A 26,858-nucleotide genomic window follows, 5' to 3' on the forward strand; every position below is an offset into this window, starting at 1 on the left:
AGCAATTTTAATGTATGCTTTAGGGTATCCTCATTTCGGTGGAAATGCTTTAATTTATACTTGATTATTTTATACAAACTAAATCGGGCGCCTGAATCTGCACGAACGTTATTGAGTGACATAACAAAACAAGATTTCAATTGATAGACAACAAGCTTCAGCTATTGAAGTATGTAGATATGTACATATGTATATTAAGTTAAGCAAATTGTGTTAGAAAGCTTTGTTTAAATACGTTTGTTGTTTGTAAAAAAGTATTATACCTACATGCATACATATATAAATTTGCGTAACACGATTCAAAGGGGCTTTATCGAATTTTTGACTCAAACTTAGCACGCTATAGAATGCTTACTGTACGTGGCATACGAAAAAAATCCTATGCCATAAAATGGTTCACTTCAATCTCCAGCTTTTTCTTCACGTTATGTAGTATCGCTCAGCTCAAAAACATCTAATTGGAGAGATGGTTCTATTTATACAAACCAAATCGTTCGCACGTCAATATGACTCTCCCAAAGCCTTCGGGGAGTAACCTTATCGCTACAACAATAACAACAACAACCATTACTTCAATTACAAAATGCCAGAGCGTATATAATTTATCACGGGCAAATCACTGTCGCCAAAACCTGAGGGAAGTGTTGTGTTTTTAGCTACAACAAAAACAAAATTAAAATTTCTTCGTAAAACTAACGATTTTTTATTTCTTAAAAGCCGTTACTCGATACTTTGGCAACAACAAAGCAACCAATTCATGCTGAATGTGTTCTCACGGCAGCTTTTGCTGTTTTTCGGTTAACTGTATCCTATATATTGTGACGAATATTAGCATCACTTAGCTGATACTAAGCAGCCACTCGTATGTATGTAAACAAATCAATCATCATTTACACACATATGTACATACAAGGCAACGAAGAGATACTCACAAATTCGTGTAATCATCAGCTGAAGTAGTACTCACGCATACAGCCGCATATATCTATAAGAGAAACTTAAACTACAAATAGGTATACATGTATATAGCTGATAACCAAGCAGGGGATCAAGGCGAATACCAGGTGGTGGCAAAGCGAATTCAACCAATTCGCCGTGCGGAAGAATGTTAAATCAAAAAAAAAAAAAAAAATTCATTGATTTCGATTAACTGACATATTGTTGCACAAGGGGTTGTATGGAAAATAATCAAGAAGAAGCAATCAGCTGTCAGTCCGGTTTCCGGTCAAAGAGAATCTGTACAACCGCACTTCTATCTGTGATAGAAGACATTTGAGAGCGAGTTGATGATAATCATATTATTTTTCTGACCCTTCTTGACCACTCTAAAGCCTTCGACTCTGTCGACCACACCCTCTGTAAGAAGCTGAAAAGTTTATTTAATTTCTCGAGTCATGCAATTTCACTTATTAGATCGTATCTTGGCGACAGGACTCAGGCGATTTGTTTAGACAGTAGAAAGTCTGACTTGCTACATGTTTCCAGAGGCGTCCCATAATGCTCTATCCTGGGCCCTCTGGTATTTGTTCTGTACATTAATGACTTGCCAAATGTGTTTAAGTTTTGTAACGTCCATATTTATGCTGATGATGTGCAATTATATACATGTTGTCCCCGTGATGGTACCTCTTTGTGTGTAAATAATCTGAATTATGATTTGAATCAGATAGGTGTGTGGGCTTCTAAGAACGGTCTATGTCTTAACCCCAAAAAGTCGAAATGCATTGTTATTAATAGAAAGTCGTTCTCTACTCATGCTTTGGACAATATAGTTATTGACAATTCTGTCACCGAATACGTTGACGCTGCAAAAAACCTACGAGTAGTTTTTAATAAGACCTTGACATGAAAAGACCATATTTTTATCACGGTAGGAAAAGTGTATGGAATGCTTCGTACACTGTGGCTAACTCAATATTTCACTCCCCTACACATTAGACTAATTCTAGCGAAAGCGTATCTAATACCTAACTCCTTTATGGATGTGAGATTTACTCAAATTGTGACTATGTGTGTATGAATAAATTTAATGTTGCTTACAATAATATTACTAGATATGTATTTGGGTTGAAAAGACTTGACCACGTTTCACATCACGCTGAAAGGTTGCTAAATATTTCTTTTCACAATCTTTTAAAAGTTAAAACACTGACTATCCTTCACAAAATTATATATACAAAGGAACCTGATTATTTATATCGGAGGCTTACGTTTCTTCATTCATCGAGATCAGTGCTTCTTCGCACGCACATAAGATATCGGTTGCTAACCTCTGGACGGCAGTTCTTCGTTACTTCCGTACGCCTTTGAAATGCTCTTCCCGGAAGACGTAGACAAATAGGAAATGCTCGGCACTTCAAAAATGAGCTAACCACTTTTTACAATGATTTGTAGGCCGAAACTATTAATGAAATTGTATTATTTTATCTTGTTTCCTTGTTTCCTTTCCTCCTATTGTCTAATTGCTGATTTCTACTTGCTTAAGCTAATAATCATATTTGTAGAAGTATCATTTCTATTTTTACTAATATTATTGTTGTATTGTTTTATTTACTTGTTGTTAATTCTATTGCCATATTAATTCATCTTAAAGCTGAGGAATCAGAATCAGTTTTGATTTAAGCGCGCTATTTGTTGTGAAGGTATAAGTGTTATTGTGAAGTACTTTCAAAGTAGTCTAATAAAGACCATTTTGCCTTATTGAATATTGGAGTTATTTATTCGACAGTTTTGCGATTCGAACGTTAGCAGAAGGTTTGGAATAAGCGCAATTTCCCTAAAATAATAAAATAAAATATTAATACGGTGTAGTCACTTTGCCTGATTGCAATTTTTGGAAAGAGAATTAATTAATTAATTTAATACAATCATTAAAATAAACACAAATACGGTTGCGTTGCCAAAGTGTCGAGTGGCGGTTCTTAACATATAAAAACTCTTTAATAAAATACACAAAGTAAAAAGAAATATTCTGTCATTTAAAAGTTCATACATAAATATATTTTAATTATGTAGAATTGCATATATTACAGTGATTTCCTACATTCTATAATTCTTAGATAACTTAAGGTATTACATCTAGATAAGTTGAAGCAAGTGCCTTCGGCAATTTTTATCAAATTTTTTTCATGGTATTTTGTATAAATCCAAACGAGTACTTTCAACTGAAATTGAAACAAAACAAATTAAATTATATGTATATTTTATGTACATTAGAGCGCTTTTTTCCACCCAGAACCTTCCCCATTAACATTCTTTCTATATAAGCTTAGTCCGCCTTTGCCCTCCCCTAATAATCATAATATAAGCAGCTGATTGAAAAAATAAAAATTCGGAAAAAAGTGTCCTAATGTACATACATATATAGTCGACCAGCATCGTGATCATCCGCTCGACCAGTTGTAAAGCTGCCAAAACTGAATTACAGACATACAACTTCAACCGTCAAAATCATGTTATGGGGATTCGAACTTAAAATTTTTACAAATGACGATTATCGAACCCACTGTGTTAAAAATCTAGTGAGCTGCTATAAATTAAACGTGGTAAGTGTTCTTTTTCTCTTTATTTTATACCCAAAATGCAAATCTAAGAAAGCGCATGAAAAATCGAATTTACTATTTCTATAATCCAATTTACGCTTTTTAAAACCCAACTTAGATTTGAGTTGATTTTGGGTATGGATAACTGGCTGTAAGGAAGCTTATTTGGATTTATTCAAAGTTCTCTAAAATCCAAAGACTATTCAAAACTCAATATTATCTGAAATATTGCTCTTATTTCTAAAAGAATGAATATTTAAAAATTGTCCAATATTAAATAGCGATATCCACACCGCAAGAAAAGAAAAATTTCATACAAAGAGACGTTCAAGAAAAATTTCGATTATCTAAAAGTATCTACCTCTCAAGAAAACTCATACGCTTTCTGCTACCATTTTCTAAAGATTTTTTTTTAGCACAGGGGAGCCCTGGTTTCGCCAAGATATATATGAGCGTCTTATTATTTCTTGACAAGTGACCCTAAAAATTATGATGAAATTGCAATTTTCGCAAGTATTCTTTGTCTCATGTTTAGTGTTGTATTCTCTTCAACGTAAGAGCATTTTCAATTCGAATATGTTAATTTTAAAGTATTTTCTGCATTGCTGAACATAACTTTCTTGTCTTGTCATGGAACTTGGGGTGGGGAGGGAGAGATGGCCTGAAGGTTTAATGTGGCCATATAAATCGTGTTGTGTTACCGGAGCATACCGGATCAGTATACGTCAAAGGACACTCACATCGATAGACTCCCCAAAGCCTTCGGGGAGCAACCTTATTGCTACAACAACAACAACAACAACAAGTATTCCTTACACTATTTATGGAGTACTCGCATTTTTGAAGAAAAGAAATGTATACGAAATTTTTCTTGAGCGTTCTCTTATGATGTTTATACCGCACTTTACCTGCGAACTGAGTTTAAATCCAATTGCAAACTGACGCCGTCAGATAGATGGTTTTGTAAAGGCATCGAAAATATGAACATTTTACCTGTTTCAAGTTATGAATTTCAAGTGTTTTACACAACACAAAATACCATTTGTTGGTATAAAGAAAATATTTAAATTATTTATGAACATCTCTTAAAAAGTTAATTAAAATTGTTACATACTAAATATTACATACGCAATGAAAATGCGGACAAAAAAAAAAAACAACAACAAACAAAAATGCGCTCATTTGTATTCGGGGATGCTCGAAATTGTAAATCTAAGTGCAACATTCTATGTTAATGATAATTTTGTTGTGATTTGATGATTATTAATTGGTACATGTTATAATGATGACTATTAGAAAGCTGCTGCTGCTGTATACACCCACACACATTAAATATGTATGTTTTTCGCTATGCGTTTAATTTAATATTTATTGTGCTGCGCTAGCAATTGCATATCCGTTAAATATTTGATAATGTGCACTTTTGCTTCAGCCTTTTGTCGTACGCCCAAGGTATTTAGCATATCCGTTACCACCATACCAAATGATTGATCCTCGGCGCTTACCGCTTGTGTCATCGAATTTTGGAATATCTTAATTGTATTTAACATATTGTTATCGTGATTATCCTCATCGATACGTTCACGCTTGAGCGGCGGCTCATAAAAGTATGGCTTTTGTTCTTTAGCGGTTGCGGCCAATTGTGTGTCGCCTGTAACTGTAATTACTAAATGTGAACTTATGTTTATGGTATGATATTTAACAATAATTAAATAATAAAAACAAAGTACACTTCTTTTTAAACTGTTAGCAAATTATAGAGCGAAATGAGTACCAAATTCTTTTCTCAATTGTTGTTGTTGTAGCAGTGCTTCGCCCCATCCAATAGGTGCGACAGATCACAAATTGTCATCAATATCCTCTAACGGGAGTCCAAGGAAACTTGCTGTTTCAACAGGGGTGGACCATAATGAGAGGGGTGTTAGAGGCGTTGGTTCCACATTACAGTTAAAGATATGGTTGGTCTCATGTGGGACACATTGCAAGCGAGGCATACATTTTGTATGTGGGGGTTAATTCTGGATAGGTAAGAATTTAACTTGTTACAGTATCCAGATCGAAGTTGAGCTAGAGTGACTCGCATTTCCCTGGGGAGTATGCGTTCCTCTTCCGCAAGTTTTGGGTACTGTTCTTTGAGTACTGGATTCACCGGGCAATTCCTGGCATAAAGGTCCGACGCCTGTTTGTGGAGTTCACTGCGGACCTGCTTGTGTTTTTTTGCTTCATACGGCTGAGTTCTCAGGTGCCGTATTTCCTCATAATGCTTGCGGAGATGACTCCTTAAGCCCCTAGGTGGTGTTGGCTCATGTTGTTGTTGTTGTTGTTGTTGTAGCGATTAGGTTACTCCCCGAAGGCTTTGGGGAGTGTTATCGATGTGATGGTCCTTTGTCGGATACAGATCCGATACGCTCCGGTAACAGCACCATTAAGGTGCTGGCCCGACCATCTCGGGAACGATTTATATGGCCACATTAAACCTTCAGGCCATCCCTCCCTCCCCACCCCCATGTTCCATGAGGAGCTTGGGGTCGCCAGAGCCTCGTCTGTTAGTGAAACGGGATTCGCCGCTCGAAGGTGAGGTTGACAATTGGGTTGGAGAAGCTATATATTGCGCTACACAACCCCTTGAATCCCGTGTTGGCTCATCGATCAGATGTGTGTTGGGATGCCCAGGTTTCTGGGTATTCAACAGGAACTGTTTGGTTAGCATCTCATTTCTCTCCCTCATGGGGAGTATTCTCGCCTCATTATGTAGATGGTGTTCTGGGGACATAAGGTTCTGAGAGCAGTATTTTGGCAGTCCTGTAGCTTCTTCCAGTGAGTAGTTTTTAGGCTTGGCGACCATATAGGGGACGCGTAGCTTGCAATCGGCTGGCCAATTGCTTTGTAAGTGGTAATGAGCGTTTCTTTATCTTTTTCCCAAGTACTGCCACCAAAGGATTTGAGGATTTTATTACGGCTCTGGATTTTCGGTACAATTGCGGCTGCATGCTCACCAAAATGTAGATCCTGATCACACGTCACACCCAAGATTTTGGGTCTTGCAGTAACGTGCCATGGTTGACCGTATCAAAAGCTTTTGATAGGTCTAGCGCAACGAGTAATGTTCTATGGTGGGGCTTTTGATTTAAATAAAAAAAATGTAAGGCGCGATAACCTCCGAAGAGATTTTAGGCCGAGCTTCTCTTCCAATTTGCGTCGTGCTCCTCTTGATTTTCCCTACAAATTGGCCGGACGGGGCCTACATGTTTTATGCCGACTCCGAACGGCATCTGCAAGGCAGATGAATTTTCACTGAGAGCTTTTCATGGCAGAAATACACTCGGAGCACTTGCCAAACACTGCCGAGGGGCGACCCCGCTTAGAAAAACTGTCTTCTAATTGAAAAACCTTATTTCTAAAATTTTGATGTTGCTTTGCCCGGGGTGTTAACCCAGGGCATACGGTGTGGTGGGCGGAGCACGCTACCATTACACCACGGTGGCTTTTGATTTAAACCGCAATTCTATTCCCAAATGTCAAATATTTATTCACGACTGCACCTCAAATAAACTCTAAAAGCGTTTTCCAACTAAAAACTCACAATCTGAATTATGACTAAAAAAAGTGTTAACCCTGTAAAATATTTTTTATCAGACCGCATTTCTTTTGTTTATTTTCCTTTTTTTTTTCAGTTGTTTATGGATTTTCCAGGGTGGAAAATTTACAATATTACACACAGCGTGTACTTGTATACAGTTGTATTATAATTTTGATTGGAAAACGGTTTTTCGTAATGGCAAAAAAAATCGAGCTACAACTAACTTATATCAAAATTATCAGGAGAGAAAACGAATTTGATTGATCCATGTCGTGCGGTCACACATAACCACGCCCACTTTTTCGATTTCTAATTGTTGGAAAAAATGGCGATAATACGTTAACAAAGACCGATAAAGTGATGAAACTTTAAATGTGTGTTGAATTTATGAAAAGAAAAAAGAAACGTGGTAAGCATTGGGCAGAATTTTATAACGAACACGCCAACTTAAAAAAAATACTAAAAGTTGTAATCATCAAAAAATTGGCAATATCACACAAATTTTAACAAGCTCCTTCCTTTTTTCCAAGCGTACGTACGTCTTGCGACCAGGGCCTGTATTACGTTTTACGATCCGTGGTCGAAATGGTGGATTTAAGCGCACATCTAGATTAGGAGGTTAGTCAAAAATCTGCAATTTTGAAGTTATGAGGACCTTCCAGTTTCCATATTCAAAACCTACCGAACTACCGCAGCGAATTCGGTTTAATTAACAGACGAGGCTCTGGCGACCCCAGGCTCCTCATGGAACTAGGGCGTGAGGGAGGAATGGTGTTAAAGGTTTAATGTGGCCATATAAATCGTTACCGAGATGGTCGGGCTAGTACCTTCATGGTGCTTTGTTACCGGAACGTACCGGATCTATATCCGGCAAAGGACCATCAACATCGATAACACTCCCCAAAACCTTCGGGGAGTGTCTTTATCGTTAATACAACAACAACACCGAACTGTATACACGATTTACTTATACCTCCCCTATTTAGCAAGAAAAGGTTTTGTAGAGAACAAAAATTGCATTGGCGTATATGGGGTCTCCCTCGTTTATCGCGTATTCTGAACATTGCGATATAAAGCGAATCTCTATCGTGCAAATTCCCTTACCCTGATTCCGGGATAAGACTTCGCAGACCAAACTTTATAAAATACTCGACACATAACATCGCCAAAATATATTTCGAAATTGCTAACAGCTTAAATGCGTGCGTGTGCAACTAAAAAAATAAATTTTTTTTTTTAACTCAACTCACCATGAGGATGTGCCAGGGCTTGTGCAGATGTTGAAGCGCTACCATTAAACGGCTGTGCAAATATATCTACAACTGCTTGTTGTTGTGGTTGTTGCTGTTGCTGTTGCTGATTTGGATCAACTTGCGTAACTTGATTAGTATTTTGTGGAATCGTATTACATTTACCCAAAAGTGATTCGCGATATTGTCTAAATAAAAAATATTTATAGCAAAGTTGTATTAAATCGTATAAAACATAAACATTATTATTATCTGAATACATATCGCACACTAACTACAAAAGAGTCATAACTTAAAGTTTTTCAAAATCGGGTTTTTTCCATAAACCAATTCACAGTACACATCTCTAACTGCCCCTTAAATTCCGTTGTCATTATTTTCTTTTTTAACAAGAAAATCACCGTTATGCCAGTTTTGGTGTTGATTGCATCGCTTGCGCTGTATCAACTAATGAGTACTATTTTTATACTCAGCTGAGCAGAGCTCACAGAGTATATTAACTTTGTTCGCATAACGGTAATCCGTAACGGCATAAACTAATCGAGATAGATATAGACTTCTATATATCAAAATGATCTGGGCGAAAAAATAAATTTATTTAGCCATGTCCGTCCGTCCCTCCGTCCGTAAACACGATAACTTGAGTAAATTTTGAGGTATCTTGATGAAATTTCGAAAAACACAAAAAGTGCGATAATTCATTACCAAAGACGGATAAAGCGATGAAACTTGGTAGGTGGTCAACATGACGTAGAATAGAAAATTAGTAAAATTTCGGACAATGGGCGCGGCACCACCCACCTTTGAAAGAAGGTCATTTGAAAGATTTGCAAGCCGTAATTTGGCAGTCGTTGAAGATATCATGATGAAATTTGGCAAGAGCGTTACTCCTATTCCTATATTCCAGCAAAATCGGATGAGGAACACACCCAATTTTCTTTAAGTCAAATTACAGTGTACTCTCTCCTAACGGACACCTCTCTTAAGCGGACACCTCTCATAAACGGACAATTTTTTCAGTACCAAAAAAATCCTTAAGCATTTTTTAAGTTTTTCCCTTTTGAGCGGACAACCCTCCCATAACAGGACGCGGACACTTGCTTTTTACCCCAAAGGGCTTTTTAATTTCGCATAACCGGACAGCTTACAACACTTTTTTTTAATTTACTCTTTACCATATTCGTACAGCTGTTGCTTGTTCACTAATACGTGCATGGATGTAGGGGAATCCCCTAAATACGAAGACCCTGTTTTCAATACAGTAAAAAACATAAAAATGTATGTATTGCATACACGTAGTTAGTACATATCTTCTTGTGTATGTACGTACGTGAATCGCAATGCCTGAAGTAGTGTTGAGTATTAAAGACAAAGTTAATGTCATTGAAATTCATAAGAAAGAAAAACTAAGTGTACGAGAGTTGGCAAAGAAATGTAAGATCAGCAAAACGCAAGCTGCTAGCATTATCAAAAACCAAGATCAAATTTTAAGTTTGTGGGACACTGACGTCAACCCGGAGAGAAAAAGGAGTCTGCTGAAGCCCAAAGCCCTTAATATTGATAAATTGTGCTACGAATGGTTTGTGAAGGATCGAAATAATAGCATTCCTCTGTCAGGTACACTTATAAGGAGCAAAGCTAAAGAAATTGCAGTGAGACTCAATTACGACGATTTTAGTGCATCATCCGGCTGGCTGGAAAGGTTCAAAAAACGTCACAACATATTGTTACGAATATTAGCAAAACTAAGAGGTGCTGCCAACTCTAAGCCGATGCTAAACAGTGATATCATGCACATCCATAGATCAATCATTATGTATCTACTACATAAACGAATCAATAATTTCGTCTACACATATGTAGGTATACGAGCAGCGGAGAAACAATGCACAAACACATGCATATATCTTATCTGAGTTGTCACAAGAGAGGGCAATAATTTGTGCAAGTATTACTCAAATGAGAAATTATACATCTGTAGTTGTAGCTGAGAAATTTATAAGTAAAATTCTGGAAGCGCCTAGAAGATGCCACGAAGGAATCACAGAGTATAAAAGCATCAGCGGTAGAGGCGCTATGGGCAAGTTTCGATTAAGACGCTATCTAGCGAGCAATAGCAGTATTAGTTTGAAAGTCAGTTTCAGTTTGGTTATTAAGCCAGCTAGTTGCAAAGTATAAGTGTTATTGTGAAGTACTTTAATAAAGGCCATTTTTCCATTATTCAATATTGGAGTTATTTATTCAACTGTTTAGTGATACGAACTTAGCAAAAGGGCAAATAAGAGGATTTGCAAGTAAATTCGTTACAATTGGTGTCAGAAGAAGAATTGTTGAATAAATTCCGAAGATTGGGAATACAACTTGGACATGGCAAAGTTGAGTGAATTGACGATCCAGCAACTGAAGGAGGAGTTGGATGTCCGTGGATTGGCTACTTCTGGCGATAAATCCCAGCTACAAAAACGACTAAGTGTAGCTATGGTATTTGAAGGAATCTACAATGCTGAGGAGTATGTCTTTCATTGTGATAGCGACAAAACAACAACAAAAATGGAAGAAAAAAACGAAACACCGCAGACAGTGACGAGCACAATATCTGTACAAACATCGACAATGGCATCTCAGCTGAAGTCACAGGAGGCACGCATTTCAGAAATGGCGTCGCAAATGTCATCTCAGTTGGAAGAACAGAAGACATATATGTCATCTCAACTGGAAGCGCAAGAGGCACGTATATCTGGAATGTCGACAAAAATTTGGGAACAGGTATCATCGCAGCTCTTTGCGAAACTGGAAGAGCAGGATGCAAAAATTTTGCAACTCGAGGACAAAATTGATGCCGAGATAGAAGCGTTGAAAGGTCTTATGCAACAGTTACAACTAAATCGCCCAGCTGTTCCAGCGAGCAATCCGAAGGTAAAAACTCCATCTTTTGACGGATCTGATCCTTTCGAGGTATTCAAGCTTCAATTTGAGAAGACGTCAGCAGTGAACAACTGGAATGCTGAAGATAACGTTGCTGCTCTATTCGTAGCGTTGAAGGGGCCTGCAGCCGAAATCCTACAGACGATTCCCGAGGGAGAACGGAACAACTATGAAGCATTGATGGCCGCTGTCGAGAGACGTTATGGAAGCGAGCATAGAAAACAGATATACCAAATTGATTTGCAAAACCGTTACCAAAAAGCAAATGAGACATTACAGGAGTTTGCTTCGGATGTTGAAAGATTGGCTCATCTTGCAAATGCGGACGCACCCGTGGAATACACTGAAAGGGTAAAGATTCAGAGCTTTATTAACGGCATACGGGACGTCGAAACGAAGCGAGCCACATACGCGAACCCAAAGCCAACATTTGCTGAAACGGTATCCCATGCACTGACTCAGGAAACAGCGTCACTTTTGAGTAAGCCCGCATACAAAGCTCATCGCGTGGAAGTGGAAAGGCCAGATTGGGTAGACACAATTTTGGAAGCACTGAAGGGATTACAACAAAACAATGCCGGAGTTATGAAGTGTTTCAAGTGCGGTAACCCAAGTCACATTGCACGTCATTGCAGCACCGGTCATGGTAGTCCCAACTTGGCTGGTCGTAAACGTAAAGCTGGAGGAGATAAACAAGAGCGATTCAAATGTAAAGATCGAGAACTTGCCCCAGCTATTGAATGTGTGATACCTATCTCGCAAACTGGAAGGAAATCGAGCAGTCTTACCGTTAAAGGAAATGTGGATGGCAAGGAGCGTGTACTGACTGTAGATACGGGCGCATCTCATTCCTTGATCCGATCTGATTTGGTCAACAGGAAAGTAAAGCCATTACCTGGAGCAAGATTGCGTACGATTACTGGCGAGTATAACCAAGTCCAGGGAGAAGTGGTATGTGAAGTCTTAATTGGGGAGGTCATGGTTCTACACAAATTCGTTGTGGCAGAGATCGTTGATGAAGTCATATTGGGAGTGGACTTCTTGGTTGACCATGACATCAAGATCGGTATGCAGAGAAAGGTGATGCGTTATAAGAACCACGATATACCACTTAACTTCAGTTTGGAGAAAGGGTTCAGCAGTAATAGGGTACTGGCGGAAAAGACTCGACAAAGACCACGAAAGTCAAAGGCAAAGGTTAATAGGTCGAATGGGCCAAATAAAGCAAAATCAAAAGCACCTGCGAGAGAAACACTGGCATTGACAAAACCTAAAACACGCAGGAAAACGAAGCAACGAATTTCCGAGAAAGAATGCGAGGGTAGTTTCAAGGCGGAGCGCACTACTGTTGTGAAATGTGGGAACGATACTGATTATGCGAAGCAAATCCGTCAAGCGCAAGTTCTGCGAAGAAGTTCATTGGCTAAACAACAGAGTGCGAGGGAATGATCAAGAATAATAAGAGTAGTAAGATGAAACGCAGGTACAACGAGAAGCAAAATTCGGAAGGTTCCTTGTTAAACAACCCTCACCGGCGGAAAGGTGTTCCAGCCAAATTTCGGTCCAGTTGGGAAGGCCCGTACAAAGTTGTGAAGAAAATCAGTGATACTATCTACCGCATGCAAACCACTGGGAAACCACGGAGTAGAAGAGTGGTACATCTGGAGATCCTAGCGACGTTTAGATCGGGAGATTTGTCTGATCGGGACGATCAGACTTAGGTGGAGGGCAGTGTTACGAATATTAGCAAAACTAAGAGGTGCTGCCAACTCTAAGCCGATGCTAAACAGTGATATCATGCACATCCATAGATCAATCAATATGTATCTACTACATAAACGATTCAATAATTGCGTCTACACATACGTACGTATACGAGCAGCGGAGAAACAATGCACAAACACATGCATATATCTTATCTGAGTTGTCACAAGAGAGGGCAATAATTTGTGCAAGTATTACTCAAATGAGAAATTATACATCTGTAGTTGTAGCTGAGAAATTTATAACTAAGTAAAATTCTGGAAGCGCCTAGAAGATGCCACGAAGAAATCGCAGAGTATAAAAGCATCAGCGGTAGAGGCACTATGGGCAAGTTTCGATTAAGACGCTATCTAGCGAGCAATATCAGTATTAGTTTGAAAGTCAGTTTCAGTTTGGTTATTAAGCCAGCTAGTTACAAAGTATAAGTGTTATTGTGAAGTACTTTAATAAAGGCCATTTTTCCATTATTCAATATTGGAGTTATTTATTCAACAGTTTAGTGATACGAACTTAGCAAAAGGGCAAATAAGAGGATTTGCAGTAAATTCGTTACAATATCTTTCCGTACAATTATTTTGAATATTTTTAATTTATGAACAAAGCTTTATGAACCTCCTAACGCAGTCTTATTTGTATGTATTAATATTCTTGTTTTGGAAATAAAACTGTTTAAACATTCAACAATAATACTTTTCTCATAAGCGGACAAATTTGGCAGTCTCTTAGGTGTCCGTTTAAAAGAGAGTACACTGTATAACAAAAAATTGAATATCTTTATAGTATATAAGTAAATTATGTCAACATTCAACTCCAGTAATGATATGGTGCAACAAAATACAAAAAAAAAAAATTTCAAAATGTGCGTGGCTCCGCCCTTTTTCATTTGATTTGTCTAGAATACTTTTAATGCCATAAGTCGAACAAAAATTAACCAATCCTTGTGAAATTTGGTAGGGGCATATATTCTATGACGATAACTGTTTTCTGTGCGAAATCGGTTGAAGCCACGCCCAGTTTTTATACACAGTCGACCGTCCCTTCTTCCGCTCGGCCGTTAACACGATAACTTGAGCAAAAATCGATATATCTTTACTAAACTCAGTTCACGTACTTATCTGAACTGACTTTATTTTGGTATAAAAAATGGCCGAAATGCGACTATGACCACGCCCACTTTTTCGATATCGAAAATAACGAAAAATGAAAAAAATGCCTTATTCTATACCAAATATGAAAAAAGGGATGAAACATTGTAATTGGATTGGTTTATTGACGCAAAATATAACTTTAGCAAAAAGTTTGTAAAATGGGTGTGACATCTTCCATATTAAGTAGAATAAAATGAAAAAGTTCTGCAGGGTGAAATCAAAAGCCCTTGGAATCTTGGCAGGAATACTGTTCGTGGTACTACATATATAAATAAATTAACGGTACCCGACACATGGTCCACATTTTGGTCGATATCTCGAAAGCGCCTTCACATATACAACTAAGGGCCACTCCCTTTTAAAATCCTCATTAATACCTTTAATTTGATACCCATATCGTACAGACACATTCTAGTCACCCCTGGTTCACCTTTATGGCGATATCTCGAAAAGGCGTCGACCTATAGAACTATGGCCCACTTCCTTTTAAAATACTCTTTAATACCTTCCATTTGATACTCATAACAAACACATTTCAGGCTTACCCTAGGTTCACTTTCCTACATGGTGATTTTCCCTTATTTTGTCTTCAAAGCTCTCAGCTGAGTATTTAATGTTCGGTTACACCCGAACTTAGCCTTCCTTAGTTGTTTGATGAAATAATTGTCATAGTCATAATTCAAAATTGCTATATATTTTGTCCGTAAACAAATAATTACAACAAAATTTCGTCAATTCATTTTATAATGAAGGTCTCCTTCTTTGTAAAACTGGATTTGAGTATAACATTACAGACGTTTTCACATAAACCGTTTTTCTTCTCTCCTGAACATTTACATTTTTCAAGTTGTGACTCTTTTTTTAGTTAGTGTGCGATATATTGAATTACCTGATTGAATCCACTAAAAATTGCATTTGCTTAAAGTAACGCCAACGTGATTCTTGGCACAATTTCATTTCCCTTGCGAATTTGTCACGCAAGCTCTTCCAACGTTTCGTACATTTTTGTTCTGGAAATGTAAAGTAAAATCCCATCTTAAAAATTATAACCTCCATGGGATTCCTTTTTACGTACATTTACATATATATGTTAAATTGAACTACATAACATCGATATTTTTGCAAAACCGGGTATCGGTAAATTGCAAAGGTGTAAAAAAGGGATGTAGTAAAATAATTAAAAAACAAAATTTATGTTAAACGGTTTTATTGAAAGCAATACTTACATGAAGTAATAATAATACTAAAAGCTAGAAAATAATTAGGTAGGTCCGAGGCACTATCCATCACACTCCTCATCAATCAAGGGCATTGTTTACTATATAGTTTGACAGCTTAAGTAGAGGTTATGTTGCGAATAGAGTGGAAGGCAGTGGACTAGGCAGTCGAATGTCATATAATGAAGGAATGGTGTTCGGAGATTTTTTAAAGTTAAAAATAAAACTGATAAAAGCTTTAATATAAATAAAACTATTGTTTTAATAAGAACAAAACCGCCATATATATTCTGTATACATAAATTTGTAAGGATTATCTCACTTTAAAATTTGAATTAAATAATCTAAAGTTTTTTTTTGAACCTGAGTCGAGAACTGTGCGTGTGAATGTGCGAATTTTCACCGATCAGCTGTTAGTTGCGCTACTTGGTAAAATTTACCATTGTGAATGATGACAAAGTGTGATCTCTTATCTGTCAACTGCCTGACAGGCTGTTCAATATGGCTACTTTTCAGCGTTTTGACAGGCTGTTCAATATGGCGGCGCCTATCTTCAGCGGGTGATAGAAAGAGATACAGAATGAGACAGCGTTAGTCAAATACGAATCAGGTTATCCAATCACTTTGGAATTTTGACGTTTATGCAGAAGAGATCACACTTTGTCATCATTCACAATGAAATTTACAATGATCAAGGGCGTTGATCAGACAATTAAACTATATTCCAAGTTTCAATTACAAATTTCGGTCACAACGGCCGTGCGGCCAGCCTGTCAAGTCAAGCATAATAAAACCGTTTAAAAATATTTTTTCTACTCTCCTGTAAAATTTGAATGCCATCAATGCAATTGGTCGATAGGCGGTTTTGCAAAGTCAGCTAAGTTATGTTTCAATCTTTTAGATTAACAATTTGATCCGAAACTGGTGAGGATTAGTTAATTTTTGAGTTTTTTTCTTTGTCAGAGCCTTTTATTTGCAAATCTGTTTGTCTCATATGTATGTATGTATATTAGGGTGGAGTGAATTTATTTTTTTTTTTCGAAATCGCGTTTTTGCTGACCTCCAGAAAGTTGCCTTTCTGGACCAGAAATATGGTTGAAAATTTTTATATCACTCATCTTATGTTTAGAGGTGCCCCAACGCAACTCAACTTTGAAAAAGACGGTAGGTACAATTTTTTGTCTTTTTTTTGTCATTGATTTACTTTCGATTGTTGTTATTGTGCTCATTGATTTCAAAGCCTACTATGTGCCTGTAAAACTCTTACTTATACACTTGATTAGAAACATACTATTATCAACAAAAAACTGTAAAACACCATTTAAAATTTCTCGTTTTTAGTTATAATATGTAATTTTACTAAAGTTATGTATATTAAAAAAGAAATAAAATAAATATGTAAATAATGAGCTTTGTAAAAACGCGATTCTTTTGCTCAACTTCTTGGGACTGGGGCACTTCGAAACGCCATCCTACGAAAATAATATTTGGTGGTTTTGGTTAACTCTTATAAATACGACTTTTCATTGCTAGGCCATCACAAAAAAGTCCATAGGGTACCACTCCACCCTAATGTATATGTTTTATGATTTGTTCAATGTGAAAAAATAGAGCGTCAAATAAAACTACAATAGAGACAATGTAGATTCAGATATGAAATTTAATAAGAATGACAAGTTATATTCTTAACTCAAAGTTAACCAGACATGGGAGGGGATACAGATCCGGTACGCCCCGGTAACACAGCACCATTAAGGTGCTAGCCCACCCATCTCGCGAACGATTTATATGGCCACATTAAACCTTTAGGCCATCCCTCCCTCCCCACCCCAAGTTCCATGAGGAGCTTTATTTAAGGCATAGGTACATCTTAAAAAACCTAGATTACGGGCAAATATTTTATTTAAAAAAATGGTATTTATAATTAAACAAACCAGGGGAAAAAATAAGTGTTGCACAGGAAATTGAAAAATCCATCGGAAACTGTTATACTGGATGTACGGCCAACCGGTGAAGATATTGATGTTCCGAAAATTCCCAACTAGCTGCTATCCTAATACACGTCGTAACGTTACAAGGTATCGCAATATCAGTAAATGGTTCAGTTTGTTATTTTTGTAATAAGCGGTAACACCAGCACGTACTTCGTTTTCAACATAACCTTAGCTTATTTATCAAACTAGTGAAGAGTGATTGATGTTTTGTACGATTTACGATGTCGCGAAATAATAAGTTTGTGTGGTTCTTTTTTTTTTATAAATGTGATTTTTTTTTGGTTTATGCTAATAGTTTTATCCAAGTAAAATGTTAAACTAAAATAAAAAATGTGCATATTGTTTCTGTGAAGTTTTGTGAGCGATGTTTTGCGACGCCCCATTTTTGGTGCGTTGAGCACAGCTGATTTTGCAAAAACTTTTTAAGAAAATTTGTTCAGCTTAAGTGGACATGTCCATTCTGTTGAGCTTTCTTTGGTTCGAATTTTTCAAAATTTTATGAAGACGATGTTTTGGATGCTGCTGTCTACATCTACCCTCCCGAAAATCACTTGTTAAGTGATGGGGATACTGACGAAGACGACGCTGTTGAAGGAGATTTTAATCATCTGCCAGGAAATCAATTGCGAGCTGGAGGACAGTTACATATAATAAGGAAAGGTGGTAGTGAATTGAAAAGAGAATCTTTTGGGCGGCAAGATGAATCAGATTCGGATGATAGTGATGACAACGTTCCTCTGTCACATTTCGTTTGCGCGTGAAAAAAACGCCTATCCTCGCTTAGATAATGCTTAGGAGACCCATCAAGCGGCAGTGGTTAAACAACTAGCAACAGCACAGGGTGTACCGAAAAGCGGACACGCAACCCTCTCCCTTCAAAAAACGCGAGTATTCTATAAATAATGTAAGGAATACTCCTTTGGGAGTATAGGACTGCTCCAAATCGAATCTATATTCATACAAAAAATGTGCTCCAATTAACATTGCGATGTCCTAGGAGAGGAGTAGGTGATCCCACACTCGCTTTGTTTGTGAGTATTCCATAGAGTACATACGTGAGAGTACATTCCAAAGTACTTTCACTGTAGTACTCCATGGTGCACCCACAGAGGATCATATGCCAAAGTACTAAAGAGGAATTGTGTTGTCGGAAAGAATTATCGGAGTGAATTTAATTTAAAATGAAAGTAAATGAAGAGGCGCAATACAACTTTTATATTTTATACTACGAATATTCTTATGTTATTTAGCATTTGCGTGAATAAAGAAACTAATATTTCTCTATACTATAGTATGTATACATAAAACCAGTGCGCTGTTGCATTTTATCAGAGTTGCCAAAGTAAAATTTTATTATCAGTTATTTGTATGCAATGTTTTACTTTTGGCAACTCTGTTCGATCGTCATCGTGTTGTGATCACGGTCGTTAAATAACGAGCAATGATCGGCTAATGATGGTCCGCAAACGCATTGCAAAGGAGTATTGTTAGGGTACTCCAAGATGAAGAAAATGGAATCCAACAATTTTTGCATGGTAGCAGCCCATATAAAGCTTAAGCGTAAACGTAATAAAATGTGATTTGTTAAAAAAAAAGAAAAGTACAGTGTGAAACTTAAAATATATGGTTATCTAATTAAATAAACTTTGTTTATAAAAATATAAATTGTAATAATGTGCAATATTAAAATTTTAATTTACCTAAAATCTATTATCATAGTCGTATGATATTACGGAGCTACAAAGCGGTACATTGAAAATAACTGTGAGAATTTTTACGCAAAATGTACAGTCATGTATATTCAATTTAAACATAAATTAACAATTTCAATAATAAAAATGAAATAAATACAGTACTATTGATATAAATTAACAAAATGCGCCGATATTTAATAATATTGTGAAATAAATTCAATAAAGATACATATAAAAATTCTTGAAATTATAAAAATTAATTTATAAATACTTAAAAAGTTTTTGGTTATTGTTTTAAAATACATATAAGTTGAAATATATACATAACTTTATCTCTGCTATAAAAACGTCACAAACAAATTTCTACAATTGGAATTACAACTTTACAATTAAAAAAATTAATAATCTACATAAAGAAAACAAGTCACCACATGGCACTATGTGGATGGAAAAAAATATATATAAACAAATTTTGATTAAAAAAAAATTTTTTTTTGTAAAAAATTCAATATGATGAAAATTCTTCATTACAACAATGAATTTACATTGGGCAAACACTAACAAATTTTTGGCAACTCTTACTGTTTTTGATTACCCTGGCCATATGGGTGGACTGCTCCACCATACATATTCACTCAACAATATATTCACATGATTATAAAAGGAATATAAACAAATTTTAATAAAAAAAAAATAATATAAAATCTAATATGATGAACATTTTCTTCATTACAACAATAAATTTACATTGGACAAACACCAACAAAGTTTTAAATCAAGGATACACACATGCATCATTTGACTTAAACTGAAAGAGACAGAAATTATATTCTAACATCTGGCAACTCATACTGTTTTTGACAACCCTGGGCATATGAGTGGACTGCTCGGCCATACAAATTTAAAACCAAAAAAAGACCTTTCAATAAATGAAAAGCAAATTTGGAGTAAGCCTGACTTTCTCAACGATTCTCGCAGCACCTTGGAGTGGTTTGAAATTTTACAATGATGAGCTGATTGATTTCATAATGCTGAACTCAAAAAAGTGTGCCGTTTACGAAGGAAACGAGAACTTTGATGTAACTCGCGAGGAAATGCGACTTGTACATGCTATATTCTTATTGAGTGGGTATTGTTCTTATTCAAGATATCTAATGTTTTGTGATACCGGTACCGATACATATCCTGCCGTTGCTAATTCTATGCTTTGTGTATGCTTCGAGCAAATTCTAAGATATACGCACGTAAGCGACAGAAGATTCGGCCATTGTGGGATAAATTAATTACCAAGGGGGCGACCCCGCTTAAAAAATATTTCGTCTACTGAAAAAAACTTGTTTCTAAAATTTTTATGTTGGTTTGCCCGGGGCGTGAACTCGCGATCTTCGGTGTGGTAGGCGGAGAACGCTACCATTACACCACCACGACCGCCACCTTCGACTATATTACTTGATCTTAATACTTAAAAAAAAAATTGTTTCTTCTGGCAAAACAAAAAATGTTTATCTGAATTCTAATTAGCAGCAAAAAGTGTATATTTGTCCATCCCGCTGGGATATACCTACTTCGACATACTTTGTTTACAACCGAAACAGTTTTATAGAATGAAAAAAGTCCAACATAAACAAACGTGTTGAATGCGAAACAAATGACGGAAATGCGCAGCTGCGAACTAAGAAAACGGCGGCTGAACTAAACTGCAAGCACGGCAAGCCTATCAAACCGAGACGGAGACCGAATCGCTTACGTAGCAACTAAAAAAATACTCGACCGGTTGGAAAAGAGACCAGGTAAACTGCAAAGCGTTGCCAACGCACACAACGTACAAACAATTGTCGTTGCCTCTACCAGAGGACATATATAATACATAAGATATATATATCATATCTATGCCATGCTGCTTTGTAGTTTGTGATTCCCTTTCTGCGTTGACAAGCGGCTACAATATATCAGCTGCACTGCTTTAACATACATTACATACCTTACAAATACATTTCTATTTCATTCACGCACAATGGTTTTCCTACGAGAGTGCCGTCGTTGTTTTTGTTTGATTTGTGTGACTGCAGATCGGCTGAGCAAAAAGTACAGCAAACGCAAGCAGTCAGCAACGTCGACTAACATTCACCCGGCACAGCGAAAAATATGTAATGTCGTCAACGCTGAAGACGCTGGCTGCGGTGGGGGAGAGGCATGCGCTGTAGCTTCATTGGCTACATGACATCGGCTATCGCTGTCACCGACCGCGTTTCTGATGAAGGGAAATAATTAAAACTTCACACGGTGGGTAGTAGTATCCAAAAAGTGCTAAATATTTATGAATTAAATTGTATACCAGGGCTGCCACTTACATACTTTTTTTCGTACCAAAAGGCTTTTGAGAGTACCAAAAAAAAAAACTGTTCCGAAACTAAGGCAAGATGCACGCGAGGCGTAGCTTCATAGACGCGTACAAGATATGTCATGTAGCTACGATTTCTCTACGCCTCAAGATCTGCACACGAAGCTACTTTCGATCGTCGCTACAAAAAGCGAACAATTATTGAAAAAAATAAGAAATTAGATTTCTTCAGGTATATCCGTCCCCGAAACGAAAGAAAAATAGGTATCAAAAGTTGTTTGCATCCCCGTGCCTTTGTAAATTATGAAAGGCAACTTTACACCACCGCAGACTAGAGAAAAAAGTGATTTCTAGTTTCCAACACTTGTTAGCCTTTTAATCGTTTCAAGAATGTCTAACCCAGCTTTTATGGTGTTTAATACTCTTTTTCGCTTTGGTAATATACATGTCACGCACGTTTATTAACTAAAATAACATTTTCTAACTAATTACACAAATTTGCATACAAAAAAATTTAAACAAACTTCTTTTACCAACATTGCTGTACGCTTAGCTACATGAAGCTTTCATGCTTTGTCGCTTTCATGCAGCTTACGCCTCGTGTGCAAGTACATGTTCGACATCAAAGCGTACAAATTTCGATTGCAGCGTCTAATACGCCTCTATGACACGTAGCCTCGTGTGCACCTTGCCTAAGTCTTTCAGTGTACTAAAAAATTGTTTCCGTTAATCCCGTAACTTCAGTCCTTGCAATTTTCAAATGTTTTGCCACTTCTGAGTCAGGACAGCATTCAGCGAGCAACTCGGGCAAGTAATTCATCAATGTGAATGGTAAATTGTGCGTTATCGGGAACATCACCAATGTAAGCTCAGCGTTTTGTACCATTGTGCTTATTTGCATCTAAAAAGGAGTCCATTGGTATTTGCTTCCATACTTTGAATATGGGCAGTAACAGTTTCATGGCTTTTTAAACGAGTCAGGTGATTGATTAAGCCTTTATTGCATGCCTTACAAAAGGCTGAACCATCTTTGTTCTGTTGCAACTTTCTTTTTGTCTTTTAATCATGAACCTGCAAACAAGCCACAAATTTAATCATCTTATTGCACTTTAAATTAGTTAAGCGTTCCTACTTATCCATCACTATATTTCTATGAAATGCTGGCTGATTTCTACAAATGCTTATTTATTGCGTAGTGAAAAACAATTGTAGAGATGCGCAGTTCGCACTGAGAGTCGATGTTTCCGAACATCGATGGCTTTGCGATAACTTTGACAGTGTTGTCGATTTAAATGTGTTAATATTCCGGTTTACATCTCAGTACTTCTAATTGACTAACAAAAATAGTATATGAAAAATAGATTAAAATAAATAAAAAATCGCTTTCTAGGAAAAAGTACCAAAATCAAACACAACGTACCAACGTACCAAATCGTTTTAAAGTACCAATTTTGGTACGAAAGTACCAATTCCGGCAGCCCTGTTGTATACCATAACATTTCCAACCCAGCAAACAGTTGTATAGCATTACTCAAATTCGGAACCAAATAATTAACGGTGAATAATCATACCTAAATCTCTCTTATGATTATTCCCATTATTAAATCCTAGCTAATTCTGTATTCATGGTTATCAGCGCAAAAGTGGTATAATCCTAGGCTAAACAATTTGGTTTACCTATTCAGCTTCTGCCACTCTTGCTCTATGTCGATTGTTAATAGGGGGACTCATGTAACCGTATAAATGCCTTATAAAGTGTGTAAACGTATAAATTTATCTAGTGCGTAAACGAGCTGTCAAATTTTGTATGAAAAATCATTTACACAATTTGTATAAATTTACGCGCACATTTCATTGTGTAAACGCGGTAAACTCAAAGGAATGCAACCTTGCAGACATTACAGCAGGCATTTTCATAAGAAATCTCCAACATCAGCAAGTAAAGGCGTTTTAGTTTTGATTTTTCACTTAATCTTGGCATTTTTTAATTAGTATAACAATCAAAGAATTTTTGTTTGGCAATAATAGAGCTGATAAACAATCAAGTTTATCAAGAGTATTACTAGGTGCGTTCATATAACCGCGTGTGTAAATGGATATAATTTTACACCTTATAAGTTTATATGCTTTCATGAGTCCCCCTAATAGCCGTTTTTTTTTTTTTACAAGCGTATTCGTTTACATTTGCGCGTAAGAAAAACGCTTGTCCTCGCTTAGATAATGCTTAGGAGACCCATCTAGCGGCAGTGGTTAAATAACTAGCTACAGAACCGGGTGTACCTAAAATCGGAGACACAAACCTCTGGTGGCCATAGTGTATAACATATAGCTGAATCAGTTGTGATGAATAGTGGACACGCGCCATTTTAAGAGGTGATACATAGAATTAGTGTAGAGGTGAAACATAGACACATATTGTAGTTACATCTGAGTAAAATGCGTATTGAAATTTAGTAGTACTAATTTTATGCGCAGCAATTTCAGAGGTGTATTTAAAGTTTGACGCTTAGCAGTCCATATAAAGTTTAAGCGTAAACGTCTATAGATGTAAAAAAACACAGCTATTATTGCATTATAAAGATGGAAAATTGTTAATACCTGCAAAATTTTTAAGCTTGTAAAATATATGAAGACAAATACCGATTCACGCCTAACATAGTTTATAGCAAGCTTTGTCAATTTTGCGGTCACCAAGATATTCATTAATACAGGGCTCGTGTTACGTGCTACCATCCGTGATCGAAAATCATTTTTTTAATCACAATAGGTTAGGGTTTTCAGTCACTGATCGTAACACGTAATACTGGCCCAGAAGTCGCTCTTTTTTATATTGCAACGTCTTTTGAATAACTTTTTAAAGAATTTTTGTCGTACAAGTTTTTACTGTCAATCTCATCATGCAAATCATTCATCCACTTGATAGTATTTCGCTTGACTGTGCGCCGCTTTAATCGTAAGCATTGAAAAACAAAACCTCTGCACAACTGGCAGCCAACCAGCTAGCGCTGATTGTGGTGTGGGGCTCCAATTTTAATTTAGCACATCGCCGCCATACTGGTATCTCGAACATTTTCTGCTGCTTTTTGTGCAGTTGTAGTTTAAGTTGCTGTTGCTGCCTTGTGCAGCAAAATCTATACATGGGGAACCTGCCCGCGCTGTGCTCTGTTTGCTCCATCGCATTTGCGATTGTGTATCCAATATACACATACACAAAGCAGCATACCAACCAGTCATTCGCCTCTCCCGTCTTTTGTGTACAATAAAGTTCGCTTTTATTTATACACTTAACCCACCCACCACTCATCGTATTATATTTTAGTGCCATGCTTCATATTCACAGTGTGGCTTTTTTCATGACACCACAATTCAAGGAATTGTTTTTCTAGTAGTATAATTTATTTATGAGCTTTCTTTCGCGAAATTTTTTATTTATGTATAAGTAACTTGGAGTTGGTATGCAGATGCACAGCACATATCGCACACTAATAACAAAAGAGTCACAAACTTGAAAAATGTAAATGTTCGGGAGAGAAGACAAACGGTTTATGTGAAAACGTCTGTAATGTTATACTGAAATCCAGTTTTACAAAGGAGACCTTCATTATAAAATGGATTGACGAAATTTCGTTGTAATTATTTGTTTACGGACGAAATATATAGTAATTTTGAATTATCACAATTATATTTAGACTGAATGAAATAAATAAATTATTTAATCAAAAAAGGCACATTTTACAATAATACAAGCAAATTTACTTACTCTTTACGTATAAAAAGACACAGTTTTAATTAATACACAGCAAAGTTAAAACTTGTTTGCAACAAGATTGCCAGAATTTAAAATAATACGTTTTATGTGTAAAAAAACTGTTCACTTGTTCTTAAGCACATTGACACAACTAAAAATAGTACTCAGTAGTTGATACAGCGCAAGCGATGCAATCAACACCAAAACTGGCATAACGGTAATTTTCCAGTTATAGCCGGAGTCATTGGTGCCGTATGTCGTATCGCTGTATCCGTATCCCTAACGTAATCAGCTGTTTATCGTTACGAAGGTAAACCAAAACCCAATTGGTTGGCTACGATACGGTTACGACCATAGCGGCACCAATAATCGATTGCATTGATTCTCATAAGGTTGGTCGAATCAGCTGTTAAAAGGTTACCGATACGGTTACCGATAAAGCACCAATGTCTCCAGCTTAAAGAAGAAAATAATGACAACGAAATTTAAGGGGCAGTTAGCGATGTGTACTGTGAATTGGTTTATGGAAAAAACCGATTTTGAAAAATTTTAAGTTATGACTCTTTTGTAGTTAGTGTGCGATATGTTTGTCATTTTTGACCCATACGATATACGGTGGGTTAATGTCGCAGTCGATTTTCGTTTATACATATTTGCTGGTTGTTGTTGTTGTAGCAGTGACGTTGGCCGTCTTTTTAGTTTTATAATGCGGCGACTATAGTGGTGCTCAATATACATATGTAGCTGCATAGGGATTTTCTTTAGCTACAACAACCCACCATTTAAACATGTGTATGTATAGATGTATGGATATGTGTATATCCATATTATGGCACAGAGAAGACAATTATGTAGTATTTCTGGTACTTACCAGGCACTCCAAGTGATTCTGCAATTTGTTTCCAAGTTTGCGCTTTCCTTACAAAATGTTTGTAATTATAATGGGAACGATCATATATGACCGGATTCATTTTGACTGCTTCAATTAAATTTAAATCAAATTGCTGCTCCAAATTAGTGTCCAGTTTATCCATTTTTGTTTTTGTAATTTACTTCAATCGAAAATTTTTTGGATTTATTAACGGTTGGATGTCGTATTGCACTTGCACGTTTAATATGCTGCTTCAGCCCACCGAGACGTTCACAGAACTCCGTCAACGATTTAACTCTTGGTTTTTCGCACAAAAATCTCTAATTTCTATTGCAGTCAACAGTCGCTGCTTGCAGTAGGTTTTTTTCAATTGAGGCAGAGCAACTTGTTTTTTTATTCTAGAAGAAAGTAGGTAGATATTTGCTATTTCTGTAGCTTTGTGCAGAACGACTGCGAAGCGACGCAAATGTTATGCTAGCGACTCAAATGACGACTGCGGACAGAGATGGATGACGGCGAAAGCGAAGCCGATGATGGCTACCGAAAAGCCAACTCGGCTTGGCAATTTGTTACGCAGCGCGCAGTAGCAGAGATGCCACTCCGGAGACAGGTGCAATGTATTTAATATGTTGTTTTTATATTATGTATTATTTATTAGAAACTTTGCTTTAATCATTCTAACTATTAATGCATTTATAGTATATACCGCCAAATATTTAAGTAAATAAAAATAGCTAAATATAAATAAATAAATATTTTGCCTACATTCTAATGTTTTCACGAT

The 26,858-nt window shown here is 36.6% G+C and overlaps 2 protein-coding genes across 6 annotated transcripts in view; one reads left to right on the top strand and one right to left on the bottom strand.

Moving 5' to 3' along the window:
• Positions 1 to 7,465, top strand: part of Adck5 (aarF domain containing kinase 5) — a 29,567-nt gene extending 22,102 nt beyond the window's left edge. For 2 of the 3 annotated variants that reach the window (XM_067775506.1, XM_067775503.1), the window contains one exon: positions 24 to 4,715. In XM_067775506.1, the coding sequence (XP_067631607.1) occupies positions 24 to 144 (121 nt within the window). In that variant the 3' untranslated portion in view covers positions 145 to 4,715. Of the gene's footprint in view, positions 1 to 23; positions 4,716 to 7,216 lie in introns of those variants that run through there. The other variant, XM_067775504.1, reaches the window with a different exon arrangement.
• Positions 2,891 to 26,723, bottom strand: LOC137245213 (transcription factor Adf-1-like). Of its 3 annotated transcripts, none has more exons than XM_067775520.1 (4): positions 26,075 to 26,723; positions 15,099 to 15,219; positions 8,373 to 8,560; positions 2,891 to 5,208 (listed from the first exon to the last, which is right to left on the bottom strand). In XM_067775520.1, exons 1-4 carry the CDS (start codon positions 26,235 to 26,237, stop codon positions 4,904 to 4,906), a joined length of 777 nt encoding a protein of 258 aa, XP_067631621.1. In that variant the 5' UTR covers positions 26,238 to 26,723; the 3' UTR covers positions 2,891 to 4,903. The 3 variants fall into 3 exon arrangements, with proteins under 3 accessions (XP_067631621.1, XP_067631622.1, XP_067631623.1); XM_067775521.1 differs by having other exon boundaries at positions 2,891 to 5,199; positions 26,075 to 26,721; XM_067775522.1 differs by lacking the exon at positions 26,075 to 26,723 and adding an exon at positions 17,361 to 17,460.
• Positions 26,724 to 26,858: the final 135 nt, after the last annotated feature.

This window comes from Eurosta solidaginis, chromosome 3 (assembly GCF_040869045.1).
Source record: "Eurosta solidaginis isolate ZX-2024a chromosome 3, ASM4086904v1, whole genome shotgun sequence".
Classification (NCBI taxonomy): domain Eukaryota; kingdom Metazoa; phylum Arthropoda; class Insecta; order Diptera; family Tephritidae; genus Eurosta; species Eurosta solidaginis.

Bases quoted from the DNA above. Each gene is read 5' to 3' on its own strand.
- LOC137245213 (XM_067775520.1), bottom strand. From the start codon at position 26,237: ATGGATAAACTGGACACTAATTTGGAGCAGCAATTTGATTTAAATTTA. The intron at 15,220-26,074 runs GTAAGTACCAGA...TTACATTTCCAG, and splicing joins AGAATCACTTGGAGTGCCTG to AACAAAAATGTACGAAACGT. The intron at 5,209-8,372 runs GTGAGTTGAGTT...GTTCACATTTAG, and splicing joins AGCCCTGGCACATCCTCATG to TAATTACAGTTACAGGCGAC.